The 17,144-nt window shown below is 35.3% G+C and overlaps 1 protein-coding gene across 3 annotated transcripts in view; it reads left to right on the plus strand.

Annotated features, from left to right (window-relative positions):
• LOC764902 (putative ferric-chelate reductase 1) overlaps positions 1-17,144 on the plus strand; it is an 81,887-nt gene that overhangs the window by 17,719 nt on the left and 47,024 nt on the right. For all 3 annotated transcript variants that reach the window (XM_030996125.1, XM_003724772.3, XM_001201510.4), the window contains exons 2-4: positions 12,413-12,525; positions 14,642-14,833; positions 15,576-15,677. In XM_030996125.1, coding sequence (XP_030851985.1) covers positions 12,430-12,525; positions 14,642-14,833; positions 15,576-15,677 — 390 coding nt within the window. In that variant the 5' untranslated portion in view covers positions 12,413-12,429. The remainder of the gene's footprint in view (positions 1-12,412; positions 12,526-14,641; positions 14,834-15,575; positions 15,678-17,144) is intronic.

A 17,144-nucleotide genomic window follows, 5' to 3' on the forward strand; every position in this document is an offset into this window, starting at 1 on the left:
TACAAGGATGTGCACCAGCTACCAGTTTTGAACCGACAGGTGACCTTCGTTATTATGCAGGGTCACCTATTGATACCATTGTTCAATTGTTGTGAGTGCTGTACCAGTTAGGAATTGGTTTTCAAGTTTTCCCTTTTTTCATTTTTTTTTTATTATGACCATCAGGCCTGGTTACCAACACAAAGTAGGTTAGTAGCGCAATAATGTCACAATCAAACAATAAATGGCGATTGTATACATTGCTGCATGTATAAATATTAAAAATATGAAATATAAATACAGTGAATATGGCATGTATAGGCTGCTCTTGTTAAAAATAATAAATGGATATAATTCAATAAATAGGATGACAATATTCATGTCTGTTCTTTAAAAGTCTTTTTCCAGAAAAGTCACATGAGACATGAATTTGTGGACTTCAGACTTTGTACATAAACTGAAATGGAACTTGCATTACAAGTTGAAAATTAAATGTTTATACAGTCCTCCTTGACAATGTGGATCATTACTGATAATGTTGATTAGAGTTGGTTTTATGTAATCAGTGCTAGGCCATATTGTACTCGTACAAGTTTATAAAAGATTTTGTAAAATGTCTTGCACACAATATAATACAAATCATATAACTGGGCAAAGGCGTGGGGAAATCAAGTTTTGGGGGATAAAAAGGGAAATAATGGGATTAAACTATATAAAGCAATTGATAAAGTGAGGACATGACGTCACAAACTGATGATTAAATTGGTAATTTGTGTAGTAAATTCCATTGTTCAAAAGTTTTACATACATGTACATGTACTGTTTCAAAAAGTCATAACCTTATTGTATCCCCCGGCAGTATGCCATGGGGTACTTTAAATAGAGCAGTGTTATTTCTCTTCCTCCGCGTCCTCATTCATTGTGAGCTCATAGTGGTCAATATGTACATGTAGTTTTAACTGGTGTGCACAGTGCATACATCAGTATGTGAATAGTCTTTAAAGTAGATAAAAGACAAGCATCATCAGTTCCTCATGCATTGTGAGCTCATAGTGGTCAATATACTACATTTCAACCAATAGTTTTAAGTGGTGTGCACAGTAAATACACCAGTACGACCATCATCATCATCATCATCAAGACGGGGCGTGTACTTGAGTTCTGGTAAAAAAAGAAAATGAATTCTCACAGAATCAAACAAAACTTACACTGAATGTTCAAGATTACAAATAAATATCATGCGCCAAACAATTATGGAAGAAAATGTATACTGGCTGAGTAATGAGCATAGAAAGATAAGAAAATCAAGACAATATTCATGTCTGGTCTTTAAAAGTCTTTTTCCAGAAAAGTCACATGAGACATGAATTTGTGGACTTCAGACTTTGTACATAAACTGAAATTTGATGACTCTAGAACTTTTCAGTGCACACCAATACTTACATGCTACATGATCAACCTTTTCTGATTGATTCCACAGCATTTCTTTCACAATGCAATCGCATTACCAGAACTCATCTTTATCTTTAAAGGTAATGCAAAGTTTTGGGAACTTTTGAAAATTGGATTTAATAGTAATTCTTTAAAATGTTGATATATTTGGTTCCCCCTGGGGATGTTTATTATTAGCACAGATTAGAACAGATTGTAGTAAATAACATTGTTTTGAAGGTAAAGAAATATCAGTCTTGAGAGGGCACTATACAACATAAAGAGTTTATTATTTACAATTTCATCACTTAAAGGTAAAGACCAGTATTGGAAATGCCCCAATTTCAATTTCAAAAAATGAAATGGAAGCTCTTATTACCAATCATGTGAAAGAATATGTTTTGACTAATGCATGATGATAAAAAATTTGCCGGGAAACCGCCTACTAATTGATATATTTGGTAAATTAGTTTATCTACATGGTCTGTGAGAGATAAACGCATGTGTCGCGCACGTGTGCGTATAGTCCCATATACATCTTTCTGTGTACAGTGCTTGTAACTTTACGAAGACTGGGTCAAATTTCTTATCATTTCGATGATTCCAGAACCTTGCAGTACACACCAATACTTATATGCTAGATGATCAACCTTTTCTGATCGATTCCACGTTTCTTTCACAATGCAATCACATGACCATAACTGGTCTTTACCTTTAAGACTTGATTTAAACTGCGACAACGATCATTGAATATTGTAAAATCACATATGCTTCTACAGTAATATGTTCATTTGAACCAAATTCATGAACTCATACTAAACTTTGTAATACCTTCAATATAGAGAAGAAAAAGGAGAAGAGAAAACAGTAGGGAGATAGAGGACACGATATGAAAGGAAAATAATAATCATGAAATGCAGTCATGATACTGCAATGAAATGGCAAAAATGTAACAGATGAGCTTAAAATGAGAGGTGAATCAATTATATGTTTCTTAAAGGCTATTTTACACTTGGAATTGTGCACTTTTGATACCCAACATACTTTCAAGTTGAACCTGTGTTCTGCAAAACCTGCAATGACTTGGGCCACAGGAGAAAGCAATTTCATTATGGAAAGCTGTGAAAATAACAATGACATGCAGGAAAGTCTCAAGTTTACATCAGAAAATTCTGAGCTAGTAAACAAAAAGTTTTTTTGTTTTCATGCCTCTGTTACGAAGTAGCCGGAAGCATTATGTTTTCGGGTTGTCCGTCCGTACGTCCCGTTCTTGTGATCCCGTTATCTCAAGAACTGATGGATTCCTGCCCTACTTAGGTTATGTATGTATCTTGCAGAGCCAATTAATTGATTAGATTAGATCATAGGTCACATGGCTCATTTTGTATGCAAAAATGATCACATTATCATTAGAACAGATGGACAGATTACCATGAAACTCAGGACATGAATGCATCTTGCTGAAGCAATGAACTAATTAGAGGGTCATACATGTATATGAGTGTACTGCTACTGCTAGGTGAATTTGTATAAATTGAGACTTCCAACAACAAAAAAGTCGGAACGAAGGTTAAAGGTATAGACCAGTTTTGGAAACGCCCCCCCCCCCTCTTAAAAAATGAAAAGGAAGCTCTTATTACCAATCATGTGAAAGAATATGTTCTGACTAATAAGTGATGGTACAAATTTTGCCAGGAAATCGCCTACTAATTGACATACATGTAGGTCTATATTTGATAAATTATATATTATAGATATAATGTACAATGTAGGGTACGCATATGCGTGTTCCCAGCGACCCCCCCCCCCCCCACCAAGTCACACCCTACACTTCATTTTTCAGTCTTGAATAACATTTCTTTTAAGTCAAACTTTTGATGAACTTGTACTTTAATAATAAGACTGTCTTGATTTAGAACCGTAAGCACATCTCCAATATGTACACAGAAGTATGAGTACATACATGTACACAAATTAAAAAATATGAATCACCCTTGAGAATATTTGTACAGTTTCGTCAGTGCCAGGCAGTAATATCATGGAGCTCTCTGGCGGCATCTCTCTCAAATGTTTTTGTTTTAATTAACAATGAAATATGTTAATAAATACATGTACATGTACCTGTTTGTCTTTATTGTCCATATCTTCTCTCTCTCTCTCTCTATCTGTTTCTTTTAAAATTTGATGATACTGATTGACGTTATTTGTATTTCGCTATAAATTTATAAAGGCATACTATTGTTATTTGTAATTGGTAACACAGAAAGAGCTTAGGAATGAGAGGAGAATCCTTAAAATGTTTCATAAATGCTGTGGTACACTTGGCTTAGAGCGCTCTTGATACTCGATAATAACAATACATATATCATTAATATCACATCATCAATATTATCAGACAGTCTTCAGACCACCACAAAGAAGGTACAATTGTACATGATTTCAATTTTGTAATGCAAACTATTAAAGCTTTATAAATCGAAAGACAAAGTAGAGTGACAAAAGACGAGAGTCACATAGAGAAGGGACATTAAAGGTAGAGGGAAGAGAGAAAGTGAGAGATAGAGAGGGAGAAGTCACAGGACATGGAACTTGAATACATGTAGAAAGAGAAGGGACATTAAAGGTAGAGGGAAGAGAGAAAGTGAGAGATAGAGAGGGAGAAGTCACAGGACATGGAACTTTAATACATGTAGGGGAGAAAGCAAGAAAGCATGTAACATTTTCATCGTGAAATTGCGTTTTCAATGGGAGGAAGAGTGAGCAAATAACTCCTTAGAGCATTTAGAATTAGGATAACTGAGGTCTCTATCCTCTGAAGGGATATATTCCCATAATCTTGGCGGGAATCGAACCGCGGACCCTGTGATCCACAGTCAAAGATTTATCCACTAGACCACAGCACCTCTACAATCAATGCGCTGGTTCAAATTTTATCAGTGGCACTCTTTGACAGCCATATGATAAGTAGTTTGTGTTTCACATTGGCATGGCAATTGTTGTTCAAAGGATGTTTGTTCTTAAATTCCTTTTTATTCTAAGCAGGGACAATTTCTGTAAACTGAATTGTAACCTTGTGAGAGAAATGTTTGTAGATATTGAGGTCGTGTGTAAGGGAGCGTTCAATCAACACTTTTTCACTTTAGAAACACATTTTCACCTTAGAAACACATTTTCACCTTTGAAACACATTTTCAAAGACGTTTAGTTTAAAAACATGGTTGCATTCAAGAAATTTCAGGAGATTTTTCATCGGTCATAACAAACAATAAATGTCTTTTCAAAACAGCGTTTTGTAAAGTGATTCTGCAGAATCACATTATGGTCACTAAAGATCGCTTGAACGCAACAGAGATCTCAATCATGATTCTGTGATGTCATTATCGTGGCCTGCTTCTGGTTTGGGTTGGGCAAAACAACAGCCGACAGTCGACCATAAACAAATTCAGAAAGAGTGTCTTGTAATGGTGTTTTGATTTGGGATTCTAGCTTCCAAAAATTGCTTGAACGCACCCTAAAGAGAGCTCCACCTCGATTCATCAGTTTGATTGTTGTTTCAAGTTCTTCTGTGCCTGGCAGTGATATATACACACGTATTTGCACAGATGACTTGCATTCTCAAAAATCTGTATTTACCAGAGACCTAAGTAAATGGTGTTACCTTTGTATAACAATGCAAGCCAAATACTTTTATGGTGAATGCACTTTAAATACAAAAAGCTTGAGTGTACATGTAGGTAGGTAAATGTACAGTATATTGACCCAGACGTCAGATGAAAAAATATGGACATACACATGTAGAAATTTATGATTAAATGTAATTGGTCAAACATAAAAATATTTAATTTCTCAAAGGATAGTTTTGGTATAAAAATTGTTTTCTATTATTAAAAGACAAAAAATTAGAGAAATGAATCAAAAATAGATAAAGGGAAAATCATAAAATGTAAAAAGAATAAAAGTTTTTGTTAATGACATGGACAAATTTGAAGGTCTTAATTTTGGGGGAATATTGGCAGCTCAGTCATAAGCATCAAAGCTTGTGAATTGTGATGTAATTATCTCAATTTTATATTGTTTGTATATTTTGATATGATTGATTTCCCATTTTACCACTTAAAAATTGATCTCTGCAACCTAATTAGCACAGGATATACATGTACTTGTATAGATATTATTATTTCCATTGCTAGCAAAGGCCCTAGACTTTATGATGTTGATGTCAAAGAGCATCACACAGTGAAGTTCCTGTCGTCACTTCTTGCCCCTATTTAAAAAATAATTTAGAGGCATTTCAATTATTCTATACCTATGCTAGACAAGCATTTGATGATTGGCAACAACCAGGGTCCATGTGTTGGACTCCTGCTATGAGCATTTCCGCATTCATTTACTTGAAGACTCTGAGACACTGATAAGAACGGTTGAACTAGATTTTGTATGGATGTTTCTGCAGTACTGTAAATGCTGTTAGATTTGTGTGATTAATTTTTTTCGCTGAGCAGTCTAAACATATTCACACTTCACTCCATCGTGTTCATTCCTATTGGTGCACGCAAAGCGCATGATTTGATTTGATTTGATATTTCAATGCTTATATTTTCTCGAGTTCTAAAATTTGTGCTTGCAGATCTTAGCACGAAATCTGTGAAAATGAATTTACCGCAAATATTTCTATTTTACCTTAACTATATTTATGAGAAAGATAGATTTTAGTGCTCTGTCTCTCTATGTTAAAGGTGTCAACAATCTGGGGGAAAGAAGGCACAAAATCCTAGAGATTTGACCTGCATGAGTCAGCATTTCAGCATAGTGTATTAAAGGTATTACAAAGTTTTGGTATGGGGTCATGAATTTGGTTCAAATTAACATATTGGAAGCATATGCGTTCCTACAATATTCATTGATCGCTGTCCCGCTTAAAATCGAGTCTAAAGTTATAAAATTATAAATAATAAACTCTTTATGTTGTATAGCTCCCTTTCAAGGTCAAGATATCAATTTAGCTATGAAACAATGTTTCTTGACTAAAATCGACCGATTAGCTATTTCCGTTTGGAAATTATATACATATTCTGAGATTTTCATGGTCGCAGCTACCATTGTATGGCCGTAGGTGCTATTTGAAATTCACCAAAATTTTCCGGGAGCACCGGTAAATTTTTATTTTCAATTTTTCTCGAAAACAGAAATGATTTAGGGTTAATTTTTTTAGTGCTTATAGTACATCCACAGGGCCATCCAAATATATCAAAATTGTAAAGATTCACTATCCACCCAATTTTCAAAATTTCCCAAAACTTTGTATTACCTTTAAACTGCAGTTACTGTTTTGATAGATTAGAATTAAGGGTTTGGGATACTTTGGGCTCATTGTGAAAATGATATAGTCTCACAATATTGTGACGTATAGTTTTGAAGGTGAGCAATTTTCTCATTTCAAGATATAGTGCACAATTTGTGTTCTATGTTGGTAACTTGGTATTAAACAAAAAATTAATCATAATTATAGAGGTTAATACCCCTAGACATGCATGCACACATATACAATTTACAATCAGGTATGAAAAGAACTACTATTAATTTGTTCAACCTTGATTAGGAAATGAAACAGTTGTGGGTCACCGAGGGAGTGTGGTCCAAATGTACATATGTACATATGTACATGCAGTTAGAGGTCATTGTGTAATTTAGATGCAATTTCAAAAGGACTGTTTTGGTTTCAAATATGAGTTTTATGTATTCCCAAGTTGACAAAATTGACAAACATACAGCTGAGTTTAGATGGGATGAATATCTTATATAAAGCTCAAGCAAGAGTCTGATATGTATTGCTAGTGAACGAACCAACTACTACATCATATAATTGCCACATATAGTCCAAGATATCAGGTGAAAATTATTGTGAGTTTCATTTCCTCTCTCTCTCTCTGTAATCAAAACGTTGTGATACCTCTCCTTTTGTGGTCAATGACACATTTTGAATGGAGATTGATGGTACATTATCATATTATCATGTACATTATTTAAGAATTCTCGCAAGCAAGATGATACTCTTACACCATATCCTTGACACTGAAGTAATATATGGCGACCCTTCTAATTTATAAGAGGTCTGTACTATCGTCAACATATTATACCCGATTAGCCAAAAATGTGGATGCAAAGCTGTTATAAGAAACCTTGCTTTCGAGATTATACCTTCACACTGTATCCTTGTCATTCCATCGTTTAATAGATGATTATGCCTAGGCCACATATACACCAGCATAAGCTTAAGGGCTCCATCAGATGAACAGGTGCACCCCATGACTCCCCATGGCTCCCCATGGCTCATGGCCACTTTGCATACATTCTTCCAATGCAACCAAACTTTTCTTCTTTTTTTTTCCTTGTATTTCAAATGCAACATGCAGTTGAGGATCATTCATATTATTTGGTTAACAGCCGAGCGAGACACAATCCGGAGGTTACCTTGCATGTTGCAATGTGCTCATTCGCTCTCTAAATTCTTCTTCTTGATCTTCCCTCCAAATCCCAGAAGTTTATCACAAAGTGCTTGTCTACCCTATCTAGGTCCCTTCCTCTACCCCGATTCCTTCCAAACGTTATGGGCATATTCTTTAGCATCCAAACGTGGTCACTGATTCCTTGGTTTTTCCCAAATCACTCAAGCGTGAATGTCCAAGTGCCATTCTGTCTGTTTCTGGTCTGTTTTATGGCCTTTCTTTCTTCATTTGTATCTCCTATATCGTAGATGCAACGGAATTCTAACAAATTCCTGTAGATAGTCCAAGAGTTGCTCTTTCATCTGCAGGAAATGCCATCTTCATACTTGAAATTCAAATCTGAGATTGACTCCTTATAAAAATTGCTAAAATTCTTTATAAATTGAATGGTCACGCATGATATAGATAGCGCCCTCTAAAATTCTGAAAATGGCTTTATTTGTGCGATCATCTCCCTAATGACAAGGTAAACATGTACATGTACCCGCTTTTGGATATAGATACCATACGTTAGGATATGTCTTGAGACAACTCTCTGTCCCATATTCTTTGAAGTAAGTCATTCTCCCCGAGATCAATTCCACTTTCAGAAATCCCACTCCTTAAGCTACTCATCCACAGAATCCTCCTACCCCTACCCCTCCTCCCCTTTTATTCTTCCAGTAAGTGCAAGATTTTCCAAACCATTCTTTTATATAACATGACCCAAGAAGCTCAGCCGTCGACCTCTTATATTATTCAGAATCTTTTGTCTTGTTCCTGCCATATCCATGGCATATACCTCATTATAAAAAAATGTTTCTGTCCATCAAATTCTTAGCATCCTTCTCAGAAACCAAACTTCACAACTTTCCAGTCGCTTTCTTAGGTCTAATGTCAGGGATTGTATTACTTGGCAAACTGGCGTTTGTATGAAGGAGATTCGGGTAAGGCGCTCGTCTTGGCATGCTCTTCGTCCAGCCAAATCCTTTTTTTACACGAAGTGCTTGTGATTACTTTCTAGGTCCCTTTCTCTGTCCCGATTTCTTTCAAACTTTGTAGACATACTCTTTACAGGGAAATCCAACCCAAACAGACAACTACTCTAAAAGAAAGCAGAAAATCAGAGAAGCAAACTGATGAAAGTTTCAATTAAATCTGACTAAATATAAAAAAGTTATGAATTTTTTGAAAGTTGTAATGGGTGCCTGGGCACTTCAAATTAGTTGAAGAGGTAATGTCAATGTGATGTAGTGCCAAACTACTTTCCCATGTGTTCCAACGTATAAAATGACTAAAATATTTAAAAAATCATTGCTCAGGAGGGTGTTTTCTTATAAGAGGACTTATAATAATATGTTATCTTTAATATATTTTGAGTAGTGCCCCAAGGGTGAATGAACTTAAGAGAAAAACAGATATTAATGATACTTTTGTACACAGCAAATGGGAAAGTTATCCATGCCCTATTGTCACAATCCATTGACCGAACTCCCAATTCGAGATTATCCTAGACTTTATAGTGATCTCATATTTCAAACATTCACAACTTCCTAACTATTGCCACACTTTTTCCATTCTGTTTCTGTTATTTTTCTGCTTTCATACAAATATATTTATTACAAGGGTTGGATTGCCCTTTAAATATCCACTTGTAGTCACTGATCCCTTTGTTTCCGAAATCACCCATGACTACCCAAGCACCATTTTGTCTGTTTCCACTCCATTTTTAGCTGTTTATTTTTTCTATCTACCTCCTAGATGCTATTGACTGCTTACAAATTGCTACTGGTATTGACATCATTGTATGCATATCATTAAACACGGTTGCAGTTCTAGTTAATAATTGTGAATATGTGACTTTTGCATTAGTTGTTTGCATTCATCTTCAATAGCTTTCCAGATTGGCATCAACCGGCTTTTATTGTATAGCCTGCATGTACAAATCGCCATGGTGATGGCCATGATGCAGTTCCTCCGTAATATCCATTTACTAGAGCTGTCGTCATGGTAATTTCCTTATATCTGTTTGTCCTCTGGAATATAAATTAGTTTAGTCTTTTATACAGTAATAATTGCCAAGTCTGATAACCTCCATGTGCTTATGGGTATAGTTACAAAATCAACAAATGAATAAGGGTCTTTGTATCAAATCATTGTCAATCATAAATTATATTTTTACTGTTTAGTTTTTTAGATCTTGCTTGTTATAGTGGAACGATGGCTATTGAGAGATAGTTCGTCGTCTAAGGTTACTCCAAGAAATTTGATCGTTTGGGAACAACTTAAAGGGATTTGATTCATAAATAATCTTACATCAGAAATATCATGTTTTATATACAATGTTCTTTACAAAAATACATAACATTAGTTTTATCATAATTTATCACCAATTCATTAGCATGAAACCAATTTATAATCTTAAATTAATTCCTCATTTGTCTTATTTACAAGAATATCAAAATCATTATATGACGCAACTAAATTAGTGTCTTCTGCGAAGAGGACAAAATGGAAAATGAGGAAACATTACATAAATCATTTATATAAATCAAAATACAGGTAAGGAGCGGGCCCAGTGTTGAGCCCTGGGGGACTCCACACCGGACCCTCTCATAATGAGAAATAATATTATTATGAACAGTATATTGAAAACAGTCAGATAAATAATCCTTAAGCCAATTAAATGCAATACCACGTAAACCAAAATCAGCTACCGTATTTGCCGGCGATAAGGTTGCAGCGTCGCATAGGCCGCACCCCAAACTTTGACATTTCGTAGAGGGAAAAAATCTAGAAGAAAGATGAAGAAAAAAAAGGGAAAAAAAAGGAAAGGAAAAAAGACCAAAAGGACCAAACAAAATAATCATAATTTTCTCATAGAACACTATTTTTTCTACAAACTGATACCAAATTCATCAATATTCTTATATATTTACAGGGAGTTAAACTCAAGAATGATCGTTATTTTGAGCGATGCTGCCCTCATTGTTCCGTCTTTTATATGGTCAAAGGTCATATATGTCTTTTATTTCCTCTAACTGCCACATTTCTTGACAGATTTCTCTCAAATGTTGTATGGAGGTGTGTCTTAGTACAATCTACACATCTTTAGTGTTTGGTAATGCTGCCACCTGTGTTCCGTCTGTTATAGGGTCAAAGGTCATATTTTGGTGGCTGTCGTTTGTGCGCTCTAACTGCCACATTTCTTGACAGATTTCTTTCAAATTTTCTACAGAGATGCATTTTACTCTAATCTACACATATATTGTTTCGGTGATGCTGCTCCTAGTCTTGACAATAGTCTGAGCCACTAGTGGCGATCTCTACGTCATCCATTTGTTTCAGGGAGGGGAAGAGGGAATCTTTAATTGCTGCCACTGCCGGGGGATACATTCGCATTGCGCGGCAATTCAAATTGCGATATTTCTAGTTATTATTAATTTATGCACCTATGGTACATTCTATGATACACATGTGGCAGTATTCTTTTCATAGTTCATAGTACATTTTATTTCTTCTTTCACAAACATTTGTACATTGGATTTCAAAACAAGTAACAGGAACAGCAGATTATCAATATAACAAACATAATTTGAAGTGCAATAGTAATATTCAACATACAAGTCTTGTCAATAACTAAAGAAATTCTATAAAAAATTACTTACCGGTATGTAAGATCATGTTCTGTACATAAAAGACAGAGGAGACCTTAAAGAAGCAGGGCAAACAAAAGGTATTCATGAAGCACCTCCATCGCTTTAAAATGTATACCGGTATTCAAAATGCGTAAAGCGTGACTTTTCTATGTTTAAAAGATCTGTGGATACATGTATTTGGGGTCATACATTATGTTCAATCTGATCTACAAACTGGTCTATTTGAAGGTGATGGCTCTGATGTACTATCTACAGTATGCATGATAAAGATATAATGAAGTCATGAATTTCCCCCTTTTTATTTCTTTCATTTGTTGGTTTTGTAAAGGTTAGAAACCTTTCTACAAAATACTGTCTTCCCTAACAGCACAGGAGGTTAGATTGATATATACATGTCTATGAGCAGCATTGAATTATTATTAAATGCACGATATTAGTACTTGATGTTTAAATGCCGAAAAATTCAATAAAGTAAAAATGCTATATTATGATTTTGTTTACCAAATGGGGCTGTGATCTGAATTAAACAGAAATTCTGTTTATTCACACATTATAGGATGGCATTGAAATGAGTTGATAGATGAATTTCCTTTTCCTGTATTATATCTGACACACATTGGTTTTGTAACTTCCTTAAAACTTCTTTTGTATTTTCTTGTTTTGTGATCACATAATGTATATTTGTCATTGTACACTTCTTTATACTTCTCTCTATAATTCTGCTGTGACATGATCTTTGATTTTGTTTAACCAATTCAATTCAACTCAATTCTTCATATATAGCATATTTGCTACTCAATTCTCTATTTACAGTACATGTATATCATTATTTTATTTTTATTTCATTTTTTCATGCAGGAATCAAAGGAACAGCCATGATGAATATTTGGATGGTACCAGCTGTCCTTCTTCTGTCTTCAACCTATCTTGTAACAGGACATGGTGATGACACCCATGATGAATTTCAAGGGGTAAGTCTAGATCATAGACTATTTTACTATTTATAATGCTGATTAAAGGAAGTCTGATGGGAGATTTTTAAAATTGTATAGCGTTAGAGATCAAAGAAATGTTATATGCGTATAATTCTATTTTTTAATGGGAAAAAAATGAGAAAAAAAATATCTCTGTAAGTAAGAAAGTTTTCTAATCTTTGTAAGACCAACAAATGGATTTGAATATTATTCGAATAAAAAAACTCATGCTAATTTTGAAAAGGAACGTCTGAATGATAAGCTAGATTTTATTTTAAAGGAAAGATTACAGGAAGCTCTTTTAAAAAAGAAATTGATTGTTCCCACAATGTTGGAGATTACAGAGGTGCTTCATACTTTGTTTACATGGATAATACCAGACAATTACATTTTTAAGTCGGCATGCATGAATCTTGAGGGGATGGAAAAACTCTTGCTACTTTTAAATGGGTAGGTCTAAATTAGAGACTATTTTGCTTGTTTAGGTGGAAAGAAGTTTTCAAGGAGGAATTTTCAAATATTGCATATATATTTGCAATTTTTATGTAGATGATAATAATAAAAAGAATCTTTGAATCAACTTGATTTGAATCTCCTGCTGGTTTTGAAGGGAAACATGTAGATCTTACATTTGGAATGATAGACTATATTTAGAGGAGATTTACGGGGAGACATTTAAAAAAAAATTGTCTGTTCTCATATCAGAAGCTTTTGAATGAAAACAATTATGAAATATATTTGAGCCCAAGAATGTAAAAGAGGGAAAAGTAAATATATGAAATTGTTGGCAATATGGGGAGGCAGTGTCAAGTCAAATTTGTGGTATTGATGCAGTTCTGTTGGTCAGTATATAGCCTAAATTTAAATAGGATTACAATTTTTGTTTAAATTGGGTGTTCATTTGAGGATGCAAACCCAAGTCAGGCACACCTTTAGTGAATGCTGTATTGCATTAGACTGCAATAAATTTTTTAACTTTTTCGCGCGCTCTGAGCACGCACAACTACGCGCGGACACGTATGGAAGAAATTTTTTGAAATGCTCTAAATGACCTGGTTCGTACTCAAAATTGTTCATGAGTGATTTTCAGCATTTTTTAATTTTGACGCGCACACACGTGCGCGTCGTGACAAGCACACAGACATGGATTGTCAATGTATTGACCAATAGCCTGAAGTTATTGTGTATTGAATTTGGGCAATTAATGATGAATGGTTATGAAGATATGAATGATAACGTTAAAAAAAACACAAAATGGCGCCTGGATGACGTCATGGTTGACTGATCACAGTAAAAAGAGGAGGTGCACGATTCCTGATGATGCCAAAGATACTGTAAATATCTGAAGATGATACTGATACAATTTTTTGAGATAATTGATGGCAAAATTCAGTTGGAGAAAGAAAGAAATAAATAATAAATAAGATTCATACAAACACAATAGGTGATATGCTACTACATGTACATGTATGTAGCATATCACCTATTATAAATAGCAATGCGTGACTTGTGAATAAAATTCTTATACCTTATACATAGATAATGACACAAAGATACAAACAATGAAAGTACCGTAAATCTCCATGTATAAGATGCACCTGTGTATAAGATGCACCCCTATTTTGGGGCCGAAAATAATAAGATTTTTTTTTTTTTTGCAGACTCCGTAGGCAGCAATCCAGGTTCGTTTTCAAAACTGCACGCGGGGAAGGACCTTTCTTTTACTGCGAGGTGCAGTTGAAGGCGCTGATTTGTGCTTGTGAACTTGTCACAAATACATGACATAGTAACAATGTCGTTTTTAAAACAGAAGATGACAGACAAAGTTTCCTCAAAGTCCAAACAGAAATCCGGCCATACAGATAGTGTTGTTCTAGTTTCTGAGTGGTGAGTCATCACGCCTTGTATGACTGAGCTGGGAGAGATTGCCAGGCACAGTGCAGGTGGAGGGGCATAAATCAACACTTTGAATTTTTTGTTTTGTTTTTGTTTGTTTGTGTACCTGTGTATAAGACGCACCCTCAATTTTTTTTTGCGGGAAAAAAGTGTGTCTTATACACAGAGATTTACCTTAGATACAAATTTAAGTAAATTTCTTTGTCATTATGTGTAGGACCCCTACAGTGATGACGGGTGCGGTGAAACCAGGGGGTGTTTTGACTGTCGAGATAATCTTGCAACGTGTAAAGTGAACGTCGCATGGGAGCCCAACCCACACGAGGGTGTGGTCAAATTCACGCTGTGGGGAACCAAGGTGGCAGACCAAGCCCATGTATCAGTAGGAATAACACCCACTGGAAATATGGTAAGATTGGCGTCAAGAGGAGGTGTCGTAGTGGAGTGGTTTAAGCACTTGACTTAAGATGCAAAGGTCATGGGATTGATCCTCGACATAGCACGTACACTGTATGTCTTTTGACAAGGCATTAATCTACATTTACCACTCCATACCCAGGAGAGAAATAGGGACCGGGAAGGATAATGAAAGCCTTTGTGTCAGTAATGCCATATGCCCTCACAGTGACCATATGGTTTAGAGATGGTATTTCGTATTAAGCGCTATATGAATCCAGATTATTATCATTATGATTACCAGTCTTAGTGGAGAATAAATTATGCAAATTGACATGGTGGGTGTCTGGCTGACAGAGAGCAAGGTGCACTGTACATCAAACGTCATTGTTTCACCTGTTTACATTCTCTTTCCCCTCTTCCCTCTTATTCCCCCTTTATCTATTCATTTTCTTCCAATTTTTTTCTCATTCGCTCAAAGATTGTGAGCCACATTTTTACAACTTCATGGATCTGTTCTTTCATTTTTCTGCTTTAAAAAAAAGTCTCATTTCAGACTGGACTGTACCAGTAATCTTGTATTCTTTATTTTTTTTCCTCTTGTTATCGATTTTTGGAAAGCTTAACTGTGGCAGAAAGCTAAGAACAATGAAACTAAAACAATGAAATTAAAACGATGTACCATTCAGAATGTGTGTTTTATGAACTGTATGCTAAGTAGCTTTATATTCTTTTTGTGTGATTAACATCTATAGGCCAATGCTGATGTGTATTCATGCATCAGTGATGACACTGGATTGGTTATGGGGAGATCTAGGAATCCAGAGACTGGTAGGACTACCACAGCAAGACCACTAGTAAGTACCTGTGTACCCTCACATACATGATAGTGTAGTTATAAATGTTATGATGAGACTCAAGACAAAGAGACGGGACACTAAATATAGCTGTTTCAAACAGGAGAAAAATTTTAATCAAAATCTTATAGTAGAGGTGTCGTGGATGAGTGGATACGTCGCTGGACTGTCGATCACAAGGTCCGCGGTTCGAGTCCCGCCGCGGCACTAATGTCCTTTGGCAAGACATTGATCTACATTTGCCACTCTCCACCCACGTGTTAAATGGGTAGCGGCAGGAAGGATTTCCTTTAAATGCTGTGAGCGTCGAAATCTGCAGTATAGCATAGCTGGGTAATGTTGGAGCGCCTTGAGGACCTTGCAACGTTGATACGTGCGCTATATAAGAATCTAATATTATTATTATTATTATTATAAAGAAACACAAAAACGTACATATGCAATGATTCTACATTCAACAGGCCACACACATGAGATACTACATGTCATATACATGTACAGTATGTAAATGCAGAATAAAGAAACTTTGAATTCTAGGTCGTACCATCAGACCAACTCCAAACAGACTCAAACTGACCAACTCTTGATCGTTCGGGGGGGTAATGACACTTCTTTGCTCTGTCTTGTGTTAGGATAGTATCAAAATCGTTGCCGTGACTGGGATATTACGAGAGAAAAGTGAAATTGTTAGGATTTCTGTACTATATGTCATTAAAGTAGATATTTATTGATTTTAGAAACTAACTAACGAGAGAAAAGCGAAATTGTTAGGATTCCTGTACTATATGTACTATATGTCATTGATTTTAAAAACTAACTTTATGTTCATTATTGCAAAGTTGAAACTTTGATTCGACAAGGTTATCAAAATTCAATGCTTGGAAACATTCGAAGTAGTGATTATTATAAATTGCAAAATGCTTAAATACAGCCCCGGCATAGCACCTGAACGCTGCTGAGATGTGTGAGATCGCAGGATGGACATGGTTTGCAGAAGCAGACGATGTCCCATGACTTCTCACACCATTTCAGTATCTGTTTTTTCATCTTCTTGAGTTCTTTCTCTTACTTCACTTCTGGTTTCTTTGATTGTTAAAGGGATCCGGTAGCTTTGTCTCAGATTCTGAAACAAAATTCTGGATTTAGCTCATGCTGCAATGATAATTATAAACCTTAAGGTCAGTCAGGAACCCCATGAATTTTACAAGCCGATCGCCTGTATGGTTATCAAGATATTTATGATTGGAATTACAAATTTTGAAAACCGTTTGCCAAAAGGTTTTCATAGCACTACAGTCTATTGGGGAAAACGAGTATGGTAAAACCGGTCACTCAAAGATTTTTACTTTTTTGAGGCACTTCTTGATCATTTTGAAGCGCAATTTTTTGTATGGCTTCAATATTTCACCATATCACAGACACTGATAACACATAGGGCCGTGTATCTCAGATTTAACATTGTTAAAC

Source organism: Strongylocentrotus purpuratus, unplaced genomic scaffold (genome assembly GCF_000002235.5).
Source record: "Strongylocentrotus purpuratus isolate Spur 01 unplaced genomic scaffold, Spur_5.0 spur5_scaffold_3, whole genome shotgun sequence".
Lineage (NCBI taxonomy): Eukaryota > Metazoa > Echinodermata > Echinoidea > Camarodonta > Strongylocentrotidae > Strongylocentrotus > Strongylocentrotus purpuratus.